At 39.5% G+C, this 26,526-nt stretch overlaps 1 protein-coding gene across 1 annotated transcript in view; it reads right to left on the bottom strand.

The window, feature by feature from the left end:
- Positions 1-26,526, bottom strand: part of LOC124581876 (molybdenum cofactor biosynthesis protein 1-like) — a 64,454-nt gene that overhangs the window by 21,232 nt on the left and 16,696 nt on the right. Inside the window, exons 4-6 of the mRNA XM_047131300.1 lie at positions 14,964-15,188; positions 5,846-5,991; positions 865-950 (exon numbers count right to left, since the gene is read on the bottom strand). Of these exons, the coding sequence (XP_046987256.1) occupies positions 865-950; positions 5,846-5,991; positions 14,964-15,188 (457 nt within the window). The remainder of the gene's footprint in view (positions 1-864; positions 951-5,845; positions 5,992-14,963; positions 15,189-26,526) is intronic.

The following is a 26,526-nucleotide window of genomic DNA, read 5'->3' as shown; positions in this document are numbered from 1 at the left end:
GTGGTCTGATGTAGTCAACTGGAACATTGATGATGAGTAAGCCCTTACTTTCCAACATCAGGCCACTGTCAGATCCAAATACTCCAAAAATACAGATGTTGCAAGGTTTAACCAGGGGACCAAATGGACATCCACAATGAGGTTTCTTTCAAACTCTCATCAGATAATGCTGTCTCACACCAATATGCAGCACCTTCATATCCTCCAGAGTGATGATTCAACATCTGACGCTATTCACATCCCTTATATACCACACGATGCTTGCTAAACAGCAATAAAAAAAAAGAACACTAATGAATAATGAAGGAAAAGACAGACTGTTACTTACCATAAAGAAGATACCTTAGGCTGCAGATGGGAAGAATTAAAAGACACTTACATAAAGCTTTCAGCCACAGCCTTCATCAGTAAGTAGTAATCTGTCTTTTCCAACATTGTTGATATTCCTACTCGAGTTTCCATTGCTTCAAGGACACTGATGCTTTTCTGTGAGTGTTTGCTTTATGATGTTTTCTGCATTTTAGCTTTTTTTTAAAAAAAGAAAAAAAAAGAAAGAAAGAAAGAAAAAAAAAAAAAAGATTTGTTGCTGGAAAACTTCTGAAGTCCAATAAAGGAGTTACAACAGCCATATATGGTTATCTGGTGGACCTTGCAGAACCAAATTCTAGGGCTGAAATATACTGTTGACCAATGGGCATTAATCAGAATGAATACTAAATAAAAAATTAAATCCAAGTTTACACAAAAAACACAGGTTCTATCACTGTTGCTTTTCATTCTATTTTGCTCTTATGTTTGCTATGACTTGTTAAGCAGAAATTTTCTTTCTATCTACAGAGTTACATTTGCTGTAATGTATCTTACCTCCATGTTGTTTCTTCTTTCTTCTCACTGCTGCCCCAATCATGGCAAGCAAGTCATCCTCACTGCATTTCCTTCGTATTGCATCTCTGAAACAACAGTTAAAACACCCGTTAAACAGTACCAGGCAATTACCACACAGTGAAATGTTGGTACACTAAAACGGAAGAAAAACTTTGCAGAAATCTTCAACAGTAATCTTGTAGTCTGCAGTAGGCAACAGCAGGATAACAAACCCACTGGACAAGAGTGGGAAAGTCATGATAGAAGTTACTTTCATTTTTATAAATAAACAGGTATCTTACACAAATGCTCAAGAGTATACATAGGATCTCGGGCTGAAGAGGTGGAGCAGAAACTGACATTAGTTTTGTTGAAGAGGGAGTACTGGAACACAGCACAGTTTCTTGCAAAATGAAGCCAAATTTATTGATAAACTCTTAATTAATTGCCAAGCTCACTAATGTGACCATTTTATAACAGGTACTTACTGCTTGGAGTATATGTGACTTTTCAGGCTTGCCTAATAGATCTGTTGCAAAAACACTTTGGGTTTCCCACCAGATAACATTATGCAAGTCCCTCCCTCAATATTTCAGTGACACAACATTTTGGCATCTTCAGGTGGTGGTGATTTCCACCATCACTGCTGCAAGATGCAACTGGCAATTTCCACGTGACAGCTTTGAAATTTATCATGTGGATGACTATGACCATCATATTTAGAATTCAGAGGATTTCATAGAATACCTGAAGATGCTTAAACTAGAACTTTCAGATCTTTTAGTTAGCTCAAATGTTATATCATTACTTACAAAAGTGCCCCTGCAGCCCTCATTAGAGGTTATTAGCAGCAAGTTTGAGAAAGAAATTGTGATGCTGTTTAAACATGTGCATACCTCATCCAATTTCTTATGTAACACCAACTACTTTAATCAAGTGGACAGTGTTCCCATGGGAGATCCTCTATTTCCCTTAGTAAATATCCAACATTCCTCCTTCTGGCAGAATGCTGAAGAGACATTTGTGGTGTGGCCCACATAATACAGACACTACCTATGTCCCTGCAGCATTTGCACTCGCTCCATCTGAATATTCAGTTCACTGTGGAAGTACAAAAAGATAGCAGCTTACCATTCCTGGATGTCACGGTTAGAAGAAAAGCTGACATAGCACTGGGGCTTAGTCTCTACTGCAAACTGATACACGCAGAGTTATATTTGAGGTCCAAAAGTTGCCGTCACCCTGCACAATGTGGTAGTGTCTTACACTCCCTGGCACATAGAGCACACGTGATTTCAGATACCGACAGTCTGCCTGGTGAACTGTAACACCTAAGAACAGTGTTCCAGCAGAATGTTTATTCTTGTAAACAGATTTGCAATGTGTTCTGAGCAAAGCAAGTTCAGTGTAGGGATGTAAATGAAGATACTTAGACAAGCACTGCAAATGGCTTTCTTGCCATATTTCAGTGGCATGTTTTCAAAATTAAAAGAATCGCTAAGAGAAACAGAATCAAGTGTATTTTTCGTCTACCAGCAAAACTAAGGAATTGTTTGTGTTCAGTTAAAGACAATCTTGACCTTAGAAAACACAGATCATATATAAGATCTGATGCCATTATGGGAAACCTTATATAGGGCAGACACCTCACATTGTGCAAGAACACTGTGTTCAACAGCGCTGACAAAAATGCCACCCAGTAAATTAATGGTAGTAGAGCACTGCCTGAATACAGGGCACCACACGTTTCCCAAGAGGACTGAAATTTTATCCTCAGCATCATCACTCTAGGACTGTGTTTTTAAGAATGAGGCATGTATCCATACGGTGGGCAATCTTACCAACAGGAATATGGAATTTTGACTAAGCACTGCCCAGAATCCAGCACTGACTGCCATGAAATTAAAACAGTAGAAACCAGATCCTCCGATGTATGACCTGATGCAGTACCTTGCAGAGAGTTAATTCAGCTCTTAACCACACGAGTGTCCAGAAGTGCAGTCATTGCCCACAACACATAAGCAGAAGGCTACTATGAATGGCATTTACATCCAACTGGGAGTGCCTGTCCACACATTCGTACTCCTGCTTCTAGCCTGACAAATTTCAATTCTGCTGTGCGAATATCACCAGCCACATCTTGCAGCAGTGATGACAGGACCCACCACTACCTGAAGATGACGAACAGTTGTGTTGGTGAAATATTGTGAGGCTTGGACAAAGTTATTCAGTGGCAAATCTGAGAAGATTTGTATACATTATTTTTCTGTGACGCAGGTAATGTGCAGCAAAATGTGATAACTTTCTGCATTTTCCTTTTTGTACATTTCAAAATACCCCAAAAATTGGTGAGAAACACTGAACATATGACATAACCAGATGACACACCCCACAGCATGTGCAGCAGTCGGGGTTGAGTGTAAATGAATTATTGAGCAGTGCAATACATTCATTTGAGCAAACAGAGCAAATTTCGAAAACATTTTGTAAATATGATCTGTTGTAAATGTAGATGTTAAAAATTATTGTCCCTGCTGTAATCAAGCAAAAGCAGTTCTGATTTTGTGTTTATTGCTTCTGTCCCTTCTCTTGTTAGTAAAGAAAACATAGGTCATTTAATGGCGAAGATGCTATTCTGAAGTTTATACTCATCTACTTGTTATGCAATATGGTAGGTTTTCATTGTACTGTACTTTGCAAGAAATCAAGGAAACTGCAAGACCGGTAAATAAAATAATAAACTTCTATATATAAAAATAAAGATGAGGTGACTTACCGAACGAAAGCGCTGGCAGGTCGATAGACACACAAACAAACACAAACATACACACAAAATTCAAGCTTTCGCAACAAACTGTTGCCTCATCAGGAAAGAGGGAAGGAGAGGGGAAGACGAAAGGAAGTGGGTTTTAAGGGAGAGGGTAAGGAGTCATTCCAATCCCGGGAGTGGAAAGACTTACCTTAAGGGGAAAAAAGGACAGGTATACACTCACACACACGCACATATCCATCCACACATAAAGACACAAGCAGACATATATATATCTGCTTGTGTCTGCATGTGTGGATGGATATGTGCGTGTGTGCGAGTGTATACCTGTCCTTTTTCCCCCTAAGGTAAGTCTTTCCGCTCCCGGGATTGGAATTTTACTATCATTACTTTTTTTTTTTTTTCTTTTTTTTTTTTTTTTTTTTTTTTTTTTACTTGTACCACACATATTCCACACGGTTCATGCTCACTCCTTCAATGATACTGCCCATCCTTCTCTAGTGTGTGAGTTGTCCATGCTTTCCTGCGTGTTTGTTGGTTTAAACACCCTTGTTTCAAAAGAGAGTGACAGCTTAGATACAGTCTTGTCAACATTTTGTATTTTTATTTAGCAATTATTGTTTGAGCCTTATAGGTGAATGTCACAAGATATTGTCAACCACTGCATTCACTAGATGGGAATGGGGTTCATGGGGTTCATTTTTTAAGTTGCTGTTATCTTTTTCATCCTATCTTGGACTAGCTTTTCCATACTCCCACTCTATTTTACGTAGCCAAACAGTTATCTGCCCTTGCAAACTTGCTCCTTTACTACCAAGTCAACTAATACTGGGCAGCATAACAGAAGTTCCAATATCCAGTCTTTCACCACAGTTCACCTACACACACTTTTCACTCACTGATTTTCTTTTTTCAATGTCATAAATATTTTGCTTTCACAGGCTGCTGTGCTTTGAACATAAAATTGTAGGAACATCTGCCTCACATGTCTTTTTTTTTTTTTTTTAATTAAAGAATATGTTCCTTGCTTAATCCTATTTGCTTCTGATACATTTCCATTCTCACTTTTATTTTGTTTTGATCCATTTCTTTTTTCTTTGATAGACAAGTCAAACAACAATGGCAATATGTTGCAGCCCCCTGTGTTTCACCCTACTTACTATGAACTTACTTTTCTTAGCTTCCAATTTTATTAGTCATTTGGTTTTTAAGATACTTAAATTAATTGTTTGACCCTGTATTTTTATATCTTATTTTACCTTCGGTTGATAAAGGATTTCTGGTATGCTCACAAAGAGAGAGCTGATTCTTCCCACACCTCACCCCCCTTACCATGTCCTGAAACAAACTTATCGCCAAGTCTTAGTCTAGTCATCAATTTAAAAGTGTCAGTTGTTGGTCCCATTGTCTAATAATTTGTACATTTATACACATGAAGTTCCAATTTTTATTTGGAACATATAGACTCTGATAATCATGAATCACAGTTCAAATGGCTCTGGGCACTATGGGACTTAACATCTGAGCCAAGGCAGGATTCAAACCTGCGACCGTAGCAGTCGCGCAGTTCTGGACTGAAGCACCTAGAACCGCTCGGCAACGGTGGCTGGCGAATCATAGTTACCATCACATGGACAGAAATACTATGTTAACTTTAATACAACACAGGGACATAGCCAAAAATGTCTTTACATAATTTCCAGTTCTGATTACTTTCCTTTAATTTAATCTCACAAATAGGTTAGTGTAACATGATGTTGACAGAGGCAAATTATATATACTCACAAATTATTTAGCTAGAGGTATCTGGTTTGTATGTCTGGGAGGGAGGAGGGTGCAAGCTGAAAACTTCAAGAAAAGATTACTCATTTCATACCTGCTGGATTTAACTGCAGTTTATCTCTTCCATATACCAACCACATACCTAATGTGCATGGCAAACAGTTTGAAAGTATTATTCTATACTCAGCATTTGGAACTATCAGTTCCTTCATGAGAGAGGAAAGAGGGATAAGTTTCTGAAGGTCTGAAAGGTCACTCGGACTCCACAACTAATGTGAGGACAAGAGGAACGAATGTGTCTATAAGAAGTTTTGGAATTTCACCTCCTGAAGGTAAAATACTGATCAGTCTGTCAGTCTTCTAGTAATTTTATGGTTTCCTCGCATGAATTTTCACTTGGACATGATTATTCTATGTTTCATCACTCACCTGAGAGATATCTCTGAATACCCAAAGAGACACACCTCCAAATTGCCATCAGCTGTTATCTGTAAACGGTTGCACGTGCCACAGAAGTGTTCACTCATTGAGGTAATAAATCCCACACGTCCCTTGAAGCCTGGGACATGGTATGCCTGCAAAAAGAAATTGTAAGAAAATAGCTACTGCTGTTGTGTAAATACTATAAATGTGTTGCTCACCAAGTGGAGGAAGGAGAAAATGTGCATTAAGGGGAGTTTGAACGGCCTATCCTGACAATGTTAAATTTGGTGACTTAACTTCCCCGTATTTCAGGAACAACTGTAGCCATTGACAAGAAACTTTTACAGGACATTAAACTATATGTTCTGAGTCTTACAATAATTGCATTTCAGCCACTGCTTTTGGAAATGCAATTTTTTAATTACACAGTTAAAATTTTGTGTACTTTTTTGTATGTTATTCTAAATAATTTTATTTATGCATAATATTATGTTCTTCTTTTAGTTCAGAAGACTCAGAATACGTATGTTATTACTCCCTGAAAATTTTAATTCGCTACTCGAAGTAGTTTCTGAGATTTAGGGAAAAATGCAAGAGAAAATCTAAATTTTCAAGAAGAGTTTTTAAAGTTTTAATAGACTGTAACCCAATATATGCTTAACATTTTATTTTTAGTCACTCAGAAGCACCCTGCACCATACTGTATATCATCCTCTTGACCTTTTTTAAGTTTTTTCTTGTTTTCTTCTTTCTGGACTCCGTAGTGGCCAACTGTGCTGCATACAGTGCTTTACCATTGCAAACCTTGTCCATCCATTCAAATTCTCTGATGCAGTTTGCTCCAGAATTAATTCCCATATGTTGTAGCACTTTCACGCTACCAATGTTGCCATCATTAAAAGCAATAACAGCATGACTCACCCCCACTTTAGTGTCTTCATTACAAGAAAAACATTTTTTGGTCTACATCTACATCTACATCCATACTCCTCAAGCCACCTGACGGTGTAGGCTACCTTGAGTACCTCTATTAGTTCTCCCTTCTATTCCAGTCTCGTATTGTTCGTGGAAAGAAGGATTGTTGGTATGCCTATGTGTGGGCTCTAATCTCTCTCATTTTATCCTCATCGTCTCTTCGCGAGATATACGTAGGAGGGAGCAATATACTGCTTGACTCCTCGGTGAAGGTATGTTCTCGAAACTTCAACAAAAGCCCGTACAGAGCTACTGAGCGTCTCTCCCGCAGAGTCTTCCACTGGAGTTTATCTAACATCTCCGTAATGCTTTCATGATTACTAAATGATCCTATAACGAAGCATGCTGCTCTCTGTTGGATCTTCTCTATCTCTTCTATCAACCCTATCTGGTACGGATCCCACACTGCTGAGCAGTATTCAAACAGTGGGCGAACAAGTGTACTGTAACCTAATTCCTTTGTTTTCGGATTGCATTTCCTTAGGATTCTTCCAATGAATCTCAGTCTGGCATCTGATTTACCGACGATCAACTTTATATGATCATTCCATTTTAAATCACTCCTAATGCGTACTCCCAGATAATTTATGGAATTAACTGCTTCCAATTGCTGACCTGTTATATTGTAGCTAAATGATATGGGATCTTTCTTTCTATGTATTCGCAGCACATTACTCTTGTCTACATTGAGATTCAATTGCCATTCCCTGCACCATGCATCAATTCGCTGCAGATCATCCTGCATTTCAGTACAATTTACCATTGTTGCAACCTCTTGATATACCACAGTATCATCCGCAAAAAGCCTCAGTGAACTTCCAATTTCATTCACAATGTCATTTATGTATATTGTGAATAGCAACAGTCCTACGACACTCCCCTGCAGTACACCTGAAATTACTCTTACTTCGGAAGACTTCTCTCCATTGAGAATGACATGCTGCATTCTGTTATCTAGCAACTCTTCAATCCAATCACATAATTGGTCTGACAGTCCATATGCTCTTAAATTGTTCATTAAACGATTGTGGGGAACTGTATCGAACGCCTTGCGGAAGTCAAGAAACACAGCATCTACCTGGGAACCCGTGTCTAAGGCCCTCTGAGTCTCGTGGACGAATAGCGCGAGCTGGGTTTCACACGATCGTCTTTTTCGAAACCCATGCTGATTCCTACAGAGTAGATTTCTAGTTTACAGAAAAGTCATAATACTCGAACATAATACATGTTCTAAAATTCTACAACTGATCGACGTTAGAGATATAGGTCTATAGTTCTGCACATATGTTCGACGTCCCTTCTTGAAAACGGGGATGACCTGTGCCCTTTTCCAATTCTTTGGAACGCTACGATCTTGTAGAGACCTAAGGTACACTGCTGCAATAATGGGGGCAAGTTCCTTCGCATACTCTGTGTAATATTGAACTGGTATCCCATCAGGTCCAGCGGCCTTTCCTCTTTTGAGTGATTTTAATTGTTTCTCTATCCCTCTGTCATCTATTTCAATATCTACCATTTTGTCATCTGTGCGACAATCTAGAGAAGGAACTACAGTGCAGTCTTCCTCTGTGAAACAGCTTTGGAAAAAGACATTTAGTATTTCGGCCTTTAGTCCATCATCCTCAATTTCAGTACCTTTTTGGTCACAGAGTGTCTGGACATTTTGTTCTGATTCACCTACCGCTTTGACATAGAAGCAAAATTTCTTAGGATTTTCTGCCAAGTCAGTACATAGAACTTTACTTTCGAATTCATTTAACGCCTCTCGCATGGCCCTCCTCACATTACATTTCGCTTTGCGTAATTTTTGTTTGTCTGCAAGGTGTTGGCTATGTTTATGTTTGCTGTGAAGTTCCCTTTGCTTCCGCAGCAGTTTTCTAACTCGGTTGTTGTACCACGCTGGCTCTTTTCCATCTCTTACGATCTTGCTTGGCACATACTCATCTGACGCATATTGTACGATGGTTTTGAACTTTGTCCACTGATCCTCAACACTATCTGTACTTAAAACAAATCTTTTGTGTTGAGCCGTCAGGTACTCTGAAATCTGATTTTTGTCACTTTTGCTAACCAGAAAAATCTTCGTACCTTTTTTAATATTTCTATTTACGGCTGAAATCATCGATGCAGTAACCGCTTTATGATCACTGATTCCCTGTTCTGCGTTAACTGTTTCAAATAGTTCAGGTCTGTTTGTCACTAGAAGGTCTAATATGTTATCGCCACGAGTCGGTTCTCTGTTTAACTGCTCAAGGTAGTTTTCAGATAAAGCTCTTAAAAAATTTCACTGGATTCTTTGTCCCCGCCACCCGTTATGAAAGTTTGAGTCTCCCAGTCTATATCCGGCAAATTAAAATCTCCACCCAGAACTATAACATGGTGGGCAAATCTACTCGAAATATTTTCCAAATTATCCTTCAGGTGCTCAGCCACAACAGCTGCTGAGCCAGGGGGCCTATAGAGACATCCCATTACCATGTCTGAGCCTGCTTTAACCGTGACCTTCACCCAAATTATTTCACATTTCGGATCTCCGTCAATTTCCTTCGATACTATTGCACTTCTTATTGCTTTAAACATGCCTCCCCCTTCACTGTCCAGCCTGTCTCTGCGGTATACACTCCAATCTGAGTTTAGAATTTCATTACTGTTTACATCTGGTTTCAGCCAACTTTCTGTCCCTAGTACTATGTGGGCATTGTGACCGCTTATTAATGAGAGCAGTTCTGGGACCTTTCTATAGACGCTCCTGCAGTTTACTATTAGCACATTAATATTGTTATTCCCTGTTGCATTTTGTCTACTCCTACCTTGCCGCATCTCAGGAGGTGTCTTGTCGGGCCTAGGGAGGGAATTCTCTAACCTAAAAAACCCACATGTGCACTCCACATATACTCCGCTACCCTTGTAGCCACTTCCTGCATGTAGTGCCTGCGTGACCTATTCAGGGGGACCCTACATTTCTCCACCCGATAGCGGAGGTCGAGAAATTTGCACCCCAGATCTCCGCAGAATCGTCTGAGTCCCTGGTTTAAGCCTTCCACTCGGCTCCCAACCAGAGGATCACTATCGGTTCTGGGAACGATACTACAAATAGCTAGCTCAGATTCCACCCCGCGAGGCTTTCCGCCTTCACCAACTCCGCTAACCGCCTGAACGAACTGAGGATGACCTCTGAACCCAGACGGCAGGAGTCATTGGTGCCGACATGAGCAACAATTTGCAGTCGGGTGCACCCAGTGCTCTCTATCACTGCCGGCGCGGTCTCCTCCACATCTCGGATGAGACCCCCGGCAAGCAGACAGAGTGAACACTGACCTTCTTCCCCGACCTTTCCGCTATTTCCCTAAGCGGCTCCATCACCCACCTAACGTTGGAGCTCCCAATAACTAATAAACCCCTCCCCCCATGTGCCTGCTCGGACCTTGCTGAAGGAGTGGCCACATGTCCACTCACAGGCAGAACGGGCGATGCCACACGGCCAGCCTCCACACTGACCCTCCACCTCGTGCGCCGCGAACGCCGCTGAACCCGCCACTCCCCTTGGGAAGAGGGTGGCACAACCGCGCCCGGTATCCGCAAAGATGTGTCGACAGCAGGGTCAGTGGGTGAAGCATGTAACACCTGGGGTGTACCATGCAACGCACAAGACTCACCACTGCCTGAAGACGGCTAACCGCGGCCATCAACACGTTCAGCTGTTTGCGAACAGTGGCCAGCTCCTCCTGTGTCCGTACACAGCAGTCTCACATCCTATCCATCTTAAGAAATCAATTTACTGTAGAGAGTTAATCAACTTATAACTAGACTGCTAATTCACTAAAGGCGGCTGATAGTTGACTAAACTGTGGTTACTAGACACTTCCTGTAGAAAACAATGAAAATAGCACTACCTGTCTCTGGACTGTATTGAAAACAAACACTAGCACTACTGGCACTATGGCTGACTAAACGGACTTTCTCTGACTGTATTCAAAACAAACACAAAATCTATGGAACACTATTAGTAGCACTCGACAATTAAAGCTTCCTAAAAGCAAAAACACACGGAAGAAGAAGTTACAAGTAAGAAAAATAGAGTTAATACTTAAATCAGCATAGCTCGCTGCACAGCAGACGTGACGCAGACGGCAGTTACGACGACACTGATGCTATAAGATTATTGAACGACTCATTGGGATTTTGAGTCTGACAATGCAGACACTTCTTCAATAATTCAGGATTGCCAGGTCTCTGTAAACAGGTTTTATGATATCCACAACTGCTGCTGGGATATAATGTTTATGGCTGTATGACCTGTTTGAGTACTGGGCATTGCGGTAATTGCACCATGAACCAGATCCAGGAGGGCATGACCAACACATTCCAGTTCTGTGATAAGCTTCTCACCATAAGGCTGAGTGGCTACTACACTGTTATATGCATTTGAGTCTGCACAACCAAAGAACTTAGTGTAACACACTCCCCTTTAGTTTACAGATCGATTATAAATTTCAACAGCTGCACAGGCCTCCGTACGACTAGTTGTCCTTCATAATTTCTGTCACAGATATGCCCTTCTTCATTCCCTGATTTATACTTATAAGAATGTTTGGTTAAAATCTGGAAATCTATTAGCTTTCCAGTATCCACCACTGGTCACTGTAGCAACAGAATTCTTAGAACTTCAGCTGCGCTTCTACCAAGTGCCCCAAAAGCTACTGATATGTCAATCATACCATCGTTTATTTCAGCAGCTTCATTTGCAGCACCCTTAATTGACTCACATGCAGTGGATTTCACAGCAGCTCCAATAAATCCTGCATACTTGCCCATTTTACAAAGTGGGCGTGGCATATACATCACGACACACATTGTTTCTGCTGCAGTGTGTCCTTTGCCAATAGCTCTCAATCCATAAAACCACCTAACATTTATTTCAAAATAATTATCTTTACACTTATCAGAACTCCAAAATGAATGAGTATATTTACAACTGGCAGAACTAATGATAAGTTTCCTGGCTAGTCCATTTGATACCTCAATGTCTTCATGTAAACTAACTGGCCCACCACATACATACAGCACACACATTCACATAACACCCCTGTTACGATGTGTAGATGTATCAGAATATAACCTAACCTACCATTTACATGAGTTTTGTTTTGAGATAACTGTGTTATCACTATGTTTTATTTTAATCTTCGAAGCACTAATGGGTGTTTCTCTAGATACTCATGAGTTTGCGAGTATTTCATTGTCTGTAACTTCACACACCACATGCTGAACGCAATGTTTCTCTTTATTCAAAAATTTATTACCATGAAACCCACATTTCTTAAAAACACTTCATTTTGGAGTCATACTTTTTGAGAGATTTACCAGTCTATTCGTCACTATTCCTCAGAAAAATGTTAGCACTTCGATATACAAAGCATGTTTATACTATGAAAAGATACGATACTATTTTTGACAGTGCTACCAATACAAACACATAATTTAACCTTTATAACACAGCAATCCACAGCTTTCTACAGGGTGGTCCATTGATAGTGACCGGGCCAAATATCTCACATAATAAGCATCAAATGAAAAAACTACAAAGAACGAAATTCGTCTAGCTTGAAGGGAGAAACCAGATGGCGCTATGGTTGGCCTGGTAGATGGCACTGCCATGGGTCAAACTCATATCAACTGCATTTTTTTAAAATAGGAACCCCCATTTTTTATTACATATTCATGTAGTACGTAAAGAAATATGAATGTTTTAGCTGGACCACTTTTTTCGCTTTGTGATAGATGGGGCTGTAATAGTCAAAAATGGTTCAAATGGCTCTGAGCACTATGGGACTTAACTTCTGAGGTCATCAGTCCCTTAGAACTTAGAACTACTTAAATCTAACTAACCTAAGGACATCACACACATCCATGCCCGAGGCAGGATCGAACCTGCGACCGTAGCGGTCGCGCGTTTCCAGACTGTAGCGCCTAGCACTGCTCTGCCACTCCAGCCAGCTGCTGTAATAGTCACAAACATATAAGTATGTGGTATCACATAACATTCCGCCAGTGCGGACGGTATTTGCTTCGTGATACATTACCTGTGTTAAAATGGACCGTTTACCAATTGCGGAAAAGGTCGATATCGTGTTGATGTATGGCTATTGTGATCAAAATGCCCAAGGGGCGTGTGCTATGTATGCTGCTTGGTATCCTGGACGATATCATTGAAGTGTCCAGACCATTCGCCGGATAGTTACATTATTTAAGGAAACAGGAAGTGTCCAGCCACATGTGAAACATCAACCACGACCTGCAACAAATGATGATGCCCTAGTAGGTGTTTTAGCTGCTGGGGCAGCTAATCCACACATCAGTAGCAGACAAAAAGCGTGAGAATTGGGAATCTCAAAAACGTCGGTGTTTAGAATGCTACATCAACATCGATTGCACCCGTACCATATTTCTATGCACCAGGAATTGCATGGCGATGACTTTAAACGTCATGTACAGTTCTGCCACTGGGCACAAGAGAAATTACAGGACGATGAAAGATTTTTTGCATGCATTCTATTTAGCGATGAGGCATCATTCACCAACAGCGGTAACCTAAACCGCCATAATATGCACTATTGGGCAACGGAAAATCTATGATGGCAGCAACAAGTGGAACAGCAGCGACCTAGGCAGGTTAATGTATGGTGTGGCATTAAGGGAGGAAGGATAATTGGCCCCCATTTTATCGATGGCAATCTAAATGGTGCAATGTATGCTGATTTCCTGCATAATGTTCAACCAATGTTACTACTACATGTTTCACTGCATGACAGAATGGCGATGTACTTCCAACATGATGGATGTCCGGCAAATAGTTTGCGTGCGGTTGAAGCAGTATTGAATAGCATATTTCATGACAGGTGGATTGGTTGTCAAAGCACCATACCATGGCCCGCACGTTCACCGGATCCGACGTCCCCGGATTTCTTTCTGTGGGGAAAGTTGAAGGATATTTGCTATCGTGATCCACCGACAATGCCTGACAACATGCGTCAGTGCATTGTCAATGCATGTGCGAACATTACGGAAGGCGAACTACTCACTGTTGAGAGGAATGTCGTTACACGTATTGCCAAAGGCATTGAGGTTGACAGACATCATTTTGAGCATTTATTGCATTAATGTCGTATTCACAGGTAATCACGCCGTAACAGCATGCATTCTCAGAAATGATAAGTTCACAAAGGTACATGTATCACATATGGAACAACCAAAATAAAATGTTCAAATGTACCTATGTTCTGTATTTTAATTTAAAAAACCTTCCTGTTACCAACTGTTCGTCTAAAATTATGAGACATATGTTTGTGACTATTACAGCGCCATCTATCACAAAGCGAAAAAAGTGGTCCAACTAAAACATTCACATTTCTTTACGTATTACATGAATATGCAATAAAAAATGGGGTTCCTATTTAAAAAAACACAGTTGATATCAGTTTGAGCTATGGCAGCGCCTTATAGCAGGCCAACCATTGCGCCAGCTGGTTTCCCCCTTCGAGCTAGACAAATTTCGTTCTTTGTAGTTTTTTCGTTTGACACTTATTTCGTGAGATATATGGCCCGGTCACGATCAATGGACTACCCTGTATATAAAAAATTACCGATTTTATTAGGTCTTGAAGTAATGCGTGTAAAAATTTTAACATTTTCAACTAGTGTAGATTATATTTTAGAAAATAAAATATAATACTTCCCACGCAAGTTTATAAGTAATATACATATCATTTTATTTGGAAAATTGCAAATTTTATAATCAGGTAAAAACCCGAAAAAGTGAAAAAGAATGTTTTCCCCTTCTAACTCCCCTTAAAGTTATGGAAATGTGCAAGCTTTCGGAGCCAGTGGCTTCTTCTTCTGGCAGAAACAATAAGGGGACGGAAAAGGGAAGAAAGAAAAGGATTGTCAAGGTTTAGGAAATGGGGAGAGTTGTAGAAAAGCTGCAGAGAAACCCAGGCCAGGACAGACTTACTGAATGGGATGAGAAATATGTAACTAAACCAGTCCATCTCTCATACCACCAGCAGATGTGAAGTATTATTGTGATTGGTAGTAAGTCATAAACATTAAATTATTTTCAATGTATGTTCATATGTAATACTGGACGTACCTTTGAGGTATCATTGGGCCCATTGGGCAGAGGATCAAAATTAGGCCACTGCTTTCTAATTATTTGGACCATTTCACTAAATGAGACCATCTTCCCATCATTCCATTTGTTGCCGCTGAAAGGCATGTACTCGATAAATCTTACATCAACATTTTTCTCTTTTGTTAACTCCACAAAACTGCACACTTCATCTTCATTAAAACCTCGCATTACAACACAATTTATCTGTGGAAGAAAGACACCATTAAAAACTTGGTATCAGATAAAGCATGGTTTAAACAGAGTTTGAAAGACTTTTTGATAGGTAACTCATCCTACTCAATAGATGAATATCTTAACAGTGGCTGTTAGGCCAGCTTAAATAAGAATGTCTGTTAGATTTCAGTTCTGAGAGCACTTTGTCATAACAGTCAAGATTATGTACTTTTTGTTTGATAAATTTATTAATAGTGCATAACAATGTTTCAGTCTGACAGCGTATCAATTCTGAAAATATTAGCTGTTCCAGTTTGTATTGTATTCACCTAGTTTGACAATCTCCTGACAAATGATCAGGGTATTCAAATGTTTTATATTTTTTATGTTATACTTTCTGGCATGTTACTCACCCATGAGAATCATCTCATGTTTTGGGTCTTGGAACAAAAGCTGAATCTAATCTAATCTAACCTACAAAATAATGGTTCTACAAGTCTGTTGTTATATTTGTATACCTCACTGATTCTGTTAAATTAATCTTTTTCTCTCTTTTTAGAGAATGTCTGAATTTATCTTAGCATGCCAAGCTGTTAACCTTCTTAACAATTTATGAAAATTAAACTACATACATCTCCAATCTTTTTCCCCACTCCAACGCACAAATCTTTTGCTGAAAGTGTTATTTTAACAATTACATGAAACTGTGCTGCCATTTGTGAAACAAAGTTGAAAGTGTTCTCAAGATAAAAGGTCTTCAGAAAAGGAGCATTTAGTATCTGTGCAGGTGGTAATACTGACAGCCATCATATAAACAAGCCCAAATGGTAGAACATCCCGCTTTACACATACACGCAATGGCAGAAAAAAGGAAAAGAGCACACCTTTCATTCAAGCATTGAATATATAAACTGATGAGACAAAACACTATGACCTCCTGTTTGATAATGTGTTTGTCCACTGTTGGAACACAATACAGCAGTGATTTTGTGTGGGACAAGTTCAACAAATTTCAGGTATGTTCCCAGCATTATGTGAGGTATGTTCCCAGCATTATGCAGCACCGCATGTCTAAGCACAGGTCATGTAATTCCCATAAATTGGAGATCAGTGGTTTCTGGGTGCAGAACTGGTATCTGATAGCATCGCAGATGTATTCCATCAGATTCAGAAGGGGTGAATTTGATTCTGGCCTCGTGACACTGAAAGTCATATTGTTGAAACATGTCACCTTCATTAGGGACAGGGTGCGGACAGTGCACAATAATGTTCACACAGAACAAAGCTGTTATGGAGCCTTCAGTTACTACCACAGGACCCATAGAAGACCAGGTGAATGTCCTCCATAGCATAATATTGCTCCCACTGGCCTAAGTCTGTAGCAAAGTGCACCTTTCAAGCACCAATTCACTCTGTTGACAGTGTATGTGCACAAAACCGTCAAGTAGGTGTAATGCGAAACTCGAATGATTCAACCAGATGACACATTTCTATTGATTCACTGCCCAATCTCAATGCTCCTGAGCCACAGAAATTGTAATTCAACTGTGTTGTCAACATGGGAACATACAGGGGTTTTCTGCAGCAGAGCCCTATGTTTAACAATGTGCAATGAATGGTGTGCTCTGAAATACTCGTGCTTCCACCAGCACTGTGTCATCAGACATGCCACAGAAATTAACTTCCTCAGCCGAATGTCATCTTTTTCAAAGGAACCATCCCAGCATTTGTCTTAAATCATTTAGGGAAATCAAGGAAAACCCAAATTTTGATGGCCCGATGGGATTCGGGTCCGTTGTCCTCTGGAAGTCAAGTCCACTGTCTGACCACTGTGGTGGCATGACCTAGTCTTAATTAAGCCAGAAAATCCTGGGAAATGCTGACATACTTATTGATTTAAGATATAACAATTTAAAACAATCCTCTCATGAATTTCACTACAATTTTCCGCTCTTTTGAAAAAAAATTTCTTTCGACTGTTTTGATGTTGTTTAGTATGTTTAAATAATGATGGCAGTCTCTATAAAAGGGCAGTTTGACTTTTAAGTTTAGTTATACTGTTTTAAACTACATCCTTCATCTATTTGTCCACCCAGAAGTGCTATAGGATATAACTTGAAGACTATGGTGAGGTGGTGGGGGACAGTCATGTGTTGAGAAGGAGGTGCTGCCAGAAATGAAGTGTGTGAGGTGACGTTATTGACACTGCATACAGGGAGAATAAAAATACTCTATTCCATATTCATTTACAATCTACGTCTGGCCCCCATATGGTTTTACTTTTCTCCAATAAGAAAAAAGAAATTGTCAGTAACTGTCTTTATAAGGTCTTAAAAGGAAACAAACAATAGAAATCTAGGCTGGAGTAATGACCATATTATAAAAAAGATACATTGCTATTCACTGTATACAGGAGATGTTAGGTCACAGACAAGCACAACAAAAAGACTACTAAACACGTAAGTTTTCCATCAGAAAGACTTCTTCCAAAGTGGACAAAACACACACACACACACACACACACACACACACACACACACACACACACACCCAACCGTTGTTTCTCCCATGATGCACAGTTGCTCCCAGTCTGGCCCTAGCAGCCGGAGACAGTGGTCATGTATGTGTGATCTGCATTTGCGCGCATGTGTGTGCGTGTGCGTGTGTGTGTGTGTGTGTGTGTGTGTGTGTGTGTGTGTGTGTGTGAGGGAAGGGGGGGGGGGGGGGGGTTTGCACCAAAAGCTTACGTGTTTAATAATAGGTGGTGTTCCTTTCCCCCCCCCCCCCCCACCCCCCCACCCCCCTGCCAGCAACACATTTACACTATACAGTGAGTGCCAATCTATCCTTTTCATAATACTGTCATTACCACCTTGCCAAGAGGCATATTGTGGAGTAATCCAAAGGGCTCTACTAATTTGTACAAGAGGAAGGAGAGCACAATCTCAATGTAAGTTTTTAGAAAACTGGTATGTGCATTACTTCTGCAAACCTTTCAGAAAGGATACGGTATGCACTTCATTCAGCAAGATGAGTAATAAACAATATTAGCAATACTGCATCAAACTTGTTCACTTTCATCTTTGGATTAAACATTCGATTTCAGAGAGTACAGAATTTGGCAGAATCAAATTTTGGGGATATGTGGAACTGGGACAATGGCATATTTTTTACCCATTCAACAAACTAAGCACTGCTGATTGCTACTTTTATTGTGTCTGCTGCTGCAATGCATATATGAAACTATAAGTGCAGCATCTATGATGGAATAAAATGTTATACAAATGAAACATACAGGTACAGTGAAATAGAGTAGTATGGCTCATCATTTCGGTCTCACAGATTAGCAGGTGTTGACTTGAAATATAATACTTAAGAAGTTGAATCCAAAGGAGAGGATGTACCGTATTTACTCAAATCTAAGCCGCACTTTTTTTCTGGTTTTTGTAATCCAAAAAACCGCATGCGGCTTGGAATCGAGTGCAAAGCAAGTGGAAGTTCTGAAAAATGTCAGTAGGTGCTGAAACAACTAATTTCTGCCATCGAATATATGTAGCGCTACACAGGCATGCTTCATAGGCACAAAGATAAATACTGGCGGAAAAACCTCTGCGTCAGTAAATAAATTAAAAAAAAAAAGGTGGAAGACAATTTTCATACATTATCCAACGAAGTAAATACAAATTCCGTATTGTTCATCTTCGAATGTAGCAGAACTTCAATGTATTACGAAAATCCGACCGGCAAGACTGTTTGGGATGTTTGTCAATATGGCCAACTCAATGTTCCGAATTTTTTCCTACCTGTGAGAAGAGACGGTTGCTAATAGGAACCTGATGAAATGTGAATCACATGCAGTATTCTCTTCATCATAAGAGTAATACGAATATAAACATTTTGCCACGTATTCTTTCGTGTTTGCTGCTATCTTATTTAAATCCTGTCTGCCTAATAAACTACAAAACTAGAGTGAGACAACAGCAAACGCGGAAGAATATACGTATCGTGTCATGTTTATATTCATATTATTCTTATGCCTAATAGTGATACAGTCAGAAATGAAGCACGGCAACTGACTAGATTTTTATATCCAAGATGACTCTAATTTCTGTGCAGAATTTGATGTACTAAAGAAGCGGCCGCAAAGATTTTCAAATGGAGAAAAATTTTCACCTAACTCTCGTTCAGAACATGTTCTATCATACGCAGTCTATTATTTGGTTCTTGTTGATCATTATCAAAGAAAGCAGCAGTGTAAGGAACAACAAATAGTAGTCTCTTGCCATTGTTTCGCTAATGAGATGATTTCTCTCTCTTCTTCTTTTTTTTTTTTTTTTTTTTTTTTTTTTTTTTTTTTTTTTTTTTTTTTTTGTAGGCAGCGGTAGCGTGTACAAAAGCAAGCCATGCCACGAGTGACGACAGGCCGCAAACACGCACTATCAGAATGCGACAAACAATGCATGACACAGTACAGTAATGCATTTTCAGCTTAGAGTGACATAAACGCCTATAACAAGGAAAACGGCACTTATCAGATCAAAGCAAAATAAGCAATTGATTCAAACCAGATGAAGCACATGAAAAAGGAAGGGTACCAGTATAAATACGGATGGAGCGCCTGACGCATAGCAAAGGCTACCTGGTAAAGCTTAACTGCTAAGCTTACGACTCGAACCAAACTACTGTAGCTGTATCGTCATTCATTCGACCTAAATTGTGTCTCATATTACAACGGACCAACTTTGTTTCGATTTGGAGGTGCGGCCTAAAACTTTTCTCTCCCCTTGAACTTCGAGTCTCAAATTTCAGGTGTGGCTTAGATTCGGGAATTTTTTTTTTTTTCTTTCCTTTATTTCGAGTCTCATTTTTCAGGTTTGAGTGCGGCTTAGATTTGGGTAAATACGGTAGGTGGTATTTCAACTAATTCTGACTATGAAATAAAACAAAGTACAGCAGGGAGCTCTGACGAATCAAAGAGCAGCGATGAAGATTCTGATGAATAGTAAAGTATGAGTTAAGAAATAAGATGCTACTGAGATCATAAATTTTTGTTGTGTTGATGAATCTGTTAACAAACATATTCAAAAATGCACTGAAACATTGGCACATGTAGTGTTGGGAGGTGATAAACTGTCATTACTGTTAGAGGAGCTACGTATTTCTTGCTGTTCTACTCCTAAATGACACTGTATCTGAAGGTATAGAATGAATCTTCACTGGCTAGAGAAATGGGTAACACAATTTTACAAGTCTCTGCTGTCATGTAATCTCTTCAGGGAAATCATGACTGTACTAAGATTCAGTTTGTGGTTGACAAGGTCAGAGTCATTAAGAAATGCAAGGCAGCTACCATGTCAGTCCTAGAAGAGAGAGACGTAGCAAACTGTCAAAGCATGTACAGTCCCGGTCCATATGTTTGTGGTGATGTACTAACCAAGTAATACTGTGTGTCAGGCAGCGCATTACTCAAGAACCATCATGGAAAAAGGTGGAGTGGTAATTTATGTAAAAAACAACATATTTTACAATGCATTAGATTTAAAGAGCCATTGTATAGAGCAACAAATTGAAGTATGTGGTGTTGAGATTACTGTAAATGACTTCACGGCTGTAGTGTTAGCACTGTATAGATCTCCCTCAGGGAATTTGAATGTATTTCTTAAGCACTTAGATTCTTTATTATCCATACTGTACTCAAAGTCCAAGAACTTGATAATTACTGGTGACTTTAATGTTGATTTCCTAAATGAGAGCAATAGTAAAGCTGATTTAGTACATTTAATGGAGTCTTATAATCTGATGACAATAGTAGATTTCCCAACTAGGGTTGCTGTTAACAGTAAAAGTCTGATAGATAATATATTTATAGGTAAGTCTACATGGAATGAGATCATTGTACATCCAATCCTTGGCCTTTCTGATCATGGTGGTCAATTGCTTAGGCTCAATTACATCAGTGTGTGCAACAGTTCCGAGCATTCTTGGAAATCTTTTAGGATAATAAATGAACAGGGCCTTAAAAAATTCAGTGATAGCCTAAAAGAGATAGACTGGAGCCGAGTTGATAGGGAAACAGATGTAAACAAAAAGTACAATTCATTTTTAAATGAATTCATGTCTGTATTTGAGTCCATCTTTCCCAAAAAAAAGTAGTTAGAAATAGTCATATAGGCAATGCCAAGAAGTCTTGGATCACTACAGAGATAACAACATCTTGTAGAACAAAAAGGATGTTATACAGTTCTCTCAGGACTTGTAATGATCCAAAGAAATGACAACACTACAAACTTTACTGTAGCATTCTCAAGAAGGTTATAAATAAATCTAAAAGTATGTGCATAAAATCAGAAATTGAAAGCTCAGAAAATAAAATTAAAACTATAAGGAATGTAATAAAGAGGTAAACTGGCAGGACAACAGGGAACATGTCTCAGGTAGAGATTAAAACAGGGGACAGTATCATAAAGAAACCTGAGTTGGTTGCAGAAATATTTAATAACCACTTTTTGAGAGCAGCAGAGAAGACAAGCTGTAATGGTTCTATGGAAGAATCATTGTCCCTCCTACAGAAAGCTATTAGCAACAGAATCCCACAGTTATCCTTATCTCCATTTACTGTAAGCAAAGTCATAAGAGTAATTAGATCATTAAAAAACAAAAATTCTGCTGGTGTGGACAATATTTCTAGTAAAATACTGAAACACTGTTATAAATTTGTTAGTCCCACCTTATGCAACATATACAATGCATCCCTACAAGATGGGATTGTCCCTGACAGACTTAAGTTGGCTGTAGTGATTCCTCTCTTTAAAAAAGGGGATAAAAGCATTGTTACAAACTATCGCCCAATATCCCTATTAACTACCTTCTCGAAAATTCTAGAAAAACTCATGCACAGGAGGATTGTAGACCATCTCAAATTCCATAGTATCTTAAGCAAAAATCAGTTTGGTTTTCGTGCCGGTCTTTGTACTGAACAGGCAATATTCTCTTTCAGCAACCAAGTTTTGGAAGCCATTAACAAAAAAATGTCTCCAGTGGGTATTTTTTGCGATCTTACGAAAGCCTTTGACTGTGTAAACCACCAAATTCTTTGGAAAAAGGCAGAATACTATGGTTTAGGTGGTACTGTTGGCTTGTGGCTACAATCATATCTACAGGATCAGAAGCAGACTGTAATGCTAAATGGCTCTTCTGGAGAACCTGCCTCGTCTGAATGGGGCATGATAACGTGTGGTGTGCCTCAAGGCTCCGTTTTGGGCCCACTGATTTTCCTCATCTTTATTAATGATCTTCCTCTTTGTTCTGAGACAAACAGCTAATTTACCCTGTTTGCCGATGATACCACAATTCTAATTGACGATTTGACTGATCATGATCTTGAAAAAACTACAACTACTGTTTTTAATGACATCTTAAATTGTTTCTCCTCAAATGGTCTCTCACTCAATGCAGATAAAACTCATTATATGAGGTTCCATACATCACAAAGTAATCCCAATGAAATTGACATAAAATGTAGAGATCAACCAATACAGAAAGTTGAAGAAACAAAATTCCTGGGTGCTTACATAGACAGTAAATGTAATTGGTCAGTTCACATTCTTCATCTATGTAAAAAACTTAGCTCGGCAACATTTTCACTACCGGTAATTTCTTCAGTGGCTGAAGTTGACACTATTAAGGTTGCCTACTTTGGCTACTTCCACTCATTGATGTCATATGCTATCATATTCTGGGGGAACCAACCACTTGCAAAACAAGTTTTCACCATCCAAAAAAAAAGCAATCAGAATAACGTGTGGGGTTAATCAAAGACACTCTTGCAGGCACTTGTTTCGGAAGATAGGTATCCTAACAACTGCCTCACAGTATATTTTTTCCTTGCTGACCTTTGTGTGCAAAAATTATTCCATCTACCAAGACAACAGTAAATTCCATGGTTATAACACCAGAAACAAAAACAATCTACATTTAGAAATGAAACATCTCACTCTGGTACAAAAAGGAGTTTACTACTCCAGCATTAAGCTGTTCAATGCTCTACCACTACATATCAAATGTGTTCATACAGAACTGCCAAAATTTAAACGAGTTCTCAAAGATTACCTGACAGAGAAATCTTATTATACTGTGGATGAATACCTGAAAGAAAATGTATACCATCACTAAACTTATTGCGTCTAGAAGTAGTTCAATTGATTTTATTGTGCATTTGGGAATTAGCTCACTTTTTGTAACAACAGATTGGCTATACATGTATTTACTCTTGTAGGCCTAATATCTGATTTAACTTTGTGCTCTTGCCTTTAACCTTTATTTGAAACTCCTTTTTCTGTCAAATGGTTGTTATGTTATCTAGCTGATATTGTATCTGTTACTTTATTTATAGTATGTCTTACTTAAACTATGTACAATTTGCCATTGAATTGCCCTTGTATAGTTTAAATTGAAACCTGTACAATTTGACACGTTCCATATCCTTGTGATTGACTCACTAACTGGATCTATGGAACAAGAAATAAATAAATAAATAAATAAATACTGAAGTGTGATCCAAGTCGCACAAATATGGCTTTAATAATAACCTCCGAACAATGTGCCTCTAAGGACTCAACAAGACACAGAACACTGATGTGCACATTACAAACTAGAATCACACAGAGAGTCAGTCAGCACTGTTCCACACTAATATATGTGCGAGTCACCAGCAGATGGCACGGCAGGGACCGCACGGCACGCTTGGCTCCCAGAGACGGCCTCCAGCAGCCAGCCTGCAATGATCAGTCGGTGACCAATTTAAAGACGCATGTACGGCAACACCACTCTCGGTGCACTCACACTGACATGTACTAGTAGCACGATACAGCAGTGATGAGTAGTAGTACCCCTCCTGTCTTGTGCGCCTTTTATCTGGCTCTACAATTTACTTTCCTAGACCCACACAAATGCCTGATCCTCCTAATTCAATTTGCTCTGCAGACTATTTAAAACTTTTAAAGAAAAAGGAGCCACAATTGCACTTTGTGTGCCAGTTACTTTCCAATACATTGGCACCAGCTGATCTTATTTAAGAATACTCAACTTTCGTAGCCATACTTACAGCACATCCTTTGCTTCCTGGCCTAAATCCAAGTTAACTCCCAGCCCCCCCCCCCCCCCACACACACCCCTCTCTCCCCCCTCGCAAATCAGCTAGTTGTGTGCTGTTATCTCACGTCACACCCTAGTCTATGAGTGCCCAGCTGTCTGTCACCTGACCCCTCTACCTGCACCCCTAGCTAGCCCACAGATGGCTCCCCACTCTCCCACGAGCCACTAAATGCTTCCCTCCAAACCCCTCCCATCTCTCTCCATCTCTCACATTGCCTCAACCCACCCCATCCTACCCCACTCTAAAGCCCCACCTCACTCCAGAACACTCACCATGGGCCAGTAAAGAGCTGGCAGTTGAGCGACCACAGCATAAGGAGACATGCATGCGCATGTGAGAGAGAGAGAGTGTGTGTGTGTGTGTGTGTGTGTGTGTGTGTGTGTGTGTGGGCGAGCGCACATGTTTTCCCTACAGCTAGAAAAAGAAAGTGCATTCTGGAAGCTCGCCAAGTAACGTACCTTTTAGTTTGGAAGGTAGAAGACGAGGTACTGGTGGAAGTAAAGCTGTGAGGATGGGTCGTGAGTCGTGCAAGGATAGCTCAGCACTTGCCCACGAAAGGCAAAGGTCCCAAGTTTGACTCTTGGTCCGGCACACAGTTTTAATCTGCCAGGAAGTTTCATATCAGTGCACACTCCACTGCACGGTGAAAATCTCATTCTACATACCTTTTGTTCGTGTGCCTATCGATGAGACAGTGCTTCTGCCTTTTGGTGAGCCATCTCCTTTATTCCTAAATAATTCGTAATTTTCAACAGAAACTTTCTGTACCTTATTGTTGCATCCTACATTACAATATGCAATTTCCACAATATGTGGTCATCTGTGAATATAATGGGGGTAACAACTGTAGGAGACCAAAAACTGACTGCAGTAAGCAAGTTCAAGTTATTGTACGCTGCAGTAGTTACCCAGAGGTGAAGAGGGTCACAGAGGATAAGCTAGCATGGGCAACTCCATGAAACCAATCTTCAGATGGAAGATCACAACAATAAAAACATTTGATTCAGCATACAACAGGCTCCAAACAGCATACACAACCTGTATGCTCAGAAACACAGAAAATCATATTGGTTCCATCAGCAGGAAACTTCAGCCCGTAATTGTTATGGAACACTGCGGCGATTTTGTTCATTAATAAAACCCAAAACTGGGGAGTAATAAGAGAGTATTGTTGTAACTTCTTATCAACCGGGTTACCAAAATACATATTAAGAAGACTGGTAAAGTGTTATTTTGAAGGGGTCACTCCAAAGCCCCACGAAAGTATTTGAGCAATGTATAAAATTAGAGAATCAGTGCACAATATTGAAAGCCTATCTACATTATCTATATCTGCATGACTAGTCTGTAATTCACAATTAATTGCTGGCAGAGGGTTCAGAGAACCACCCTCAACCTATTTATCTACCATTCCACTCCCCTACAGCATTTGAGCAAAACCAAACACTTCAATATTTCCGTACAAGCTCTGATTTCTCTTATTTTATTACAATGATCATTTCTCCCTATGTAAGAGGGCTCTAACAAAATATTTTCACATTCGGAGGAGAAAATTGATGATTGAAATTTTAAGAACCTGCTCCAGCAAAATGCTTTTGCTTTAATGACTGCCACCCCAATTCACATGCGATATCTGTGGCATGCACTTTCCTGTTTCCCAATAATACAAAATGAGCTGCCCTTCTTTGAACTTTTAAATGATGTCCTTTGTCAGTCCTATCTGGTAAGGATCTCACACCATGCAGAATACTCCAAAAGAGGACAGACAAGTATAGTTGTAGATAGTCTCTTTAGTAATCCTAACCTTCTAAATGTTTTACTATTAAATCACAGTCTTTTGTTTGCTTTCCCACCGCGTTATCTATGTGGGCATTCCAATTTAAGTTATTTGTAAATGTAATTCCTAAGTATTCAATAGACTTCACAGCCTTTAGATCTGCGTGAATTATCATGTAACCAAAATTTAGTAGATACCTTCTACTACTCATGCGGATGACAACAATTTTTATTATTTAAGGTCAGTTACCACTTTTTGCATCATATGGATAGGTAGCCTAAATCATTTTGCAGTTCGTTTTGATCATCTGATCACTTTACAAGACAGTAAATGATATGCAAGACTGTAAATGATATCATCATCTAAGAGGACTGCTCAGATTCTCTCTTAAATTGTTAATGTAGATCGGCAACAGCAGGTGGTCTATAACACTTCCT

This window comes from Schistocerca americana, unplaced genomic scaffold (assembly GCF_021461395.2).
Source record: "Schistocerca americana isolate TAMUIC-IGC-003095 unplaced genomic scaffold, iqSchAmer2.1 HiC_scaffold_38, whole genome shotgun sequence".
NCBI lineage: Eukaryota > Metazoa > Arthropoda > Insecta > Orthoptera > Acrididae > Schistocerca > Schistocerca americana.
This window is presented reverse-complemented; position numbering and strand designations above follow the sequence as displayed.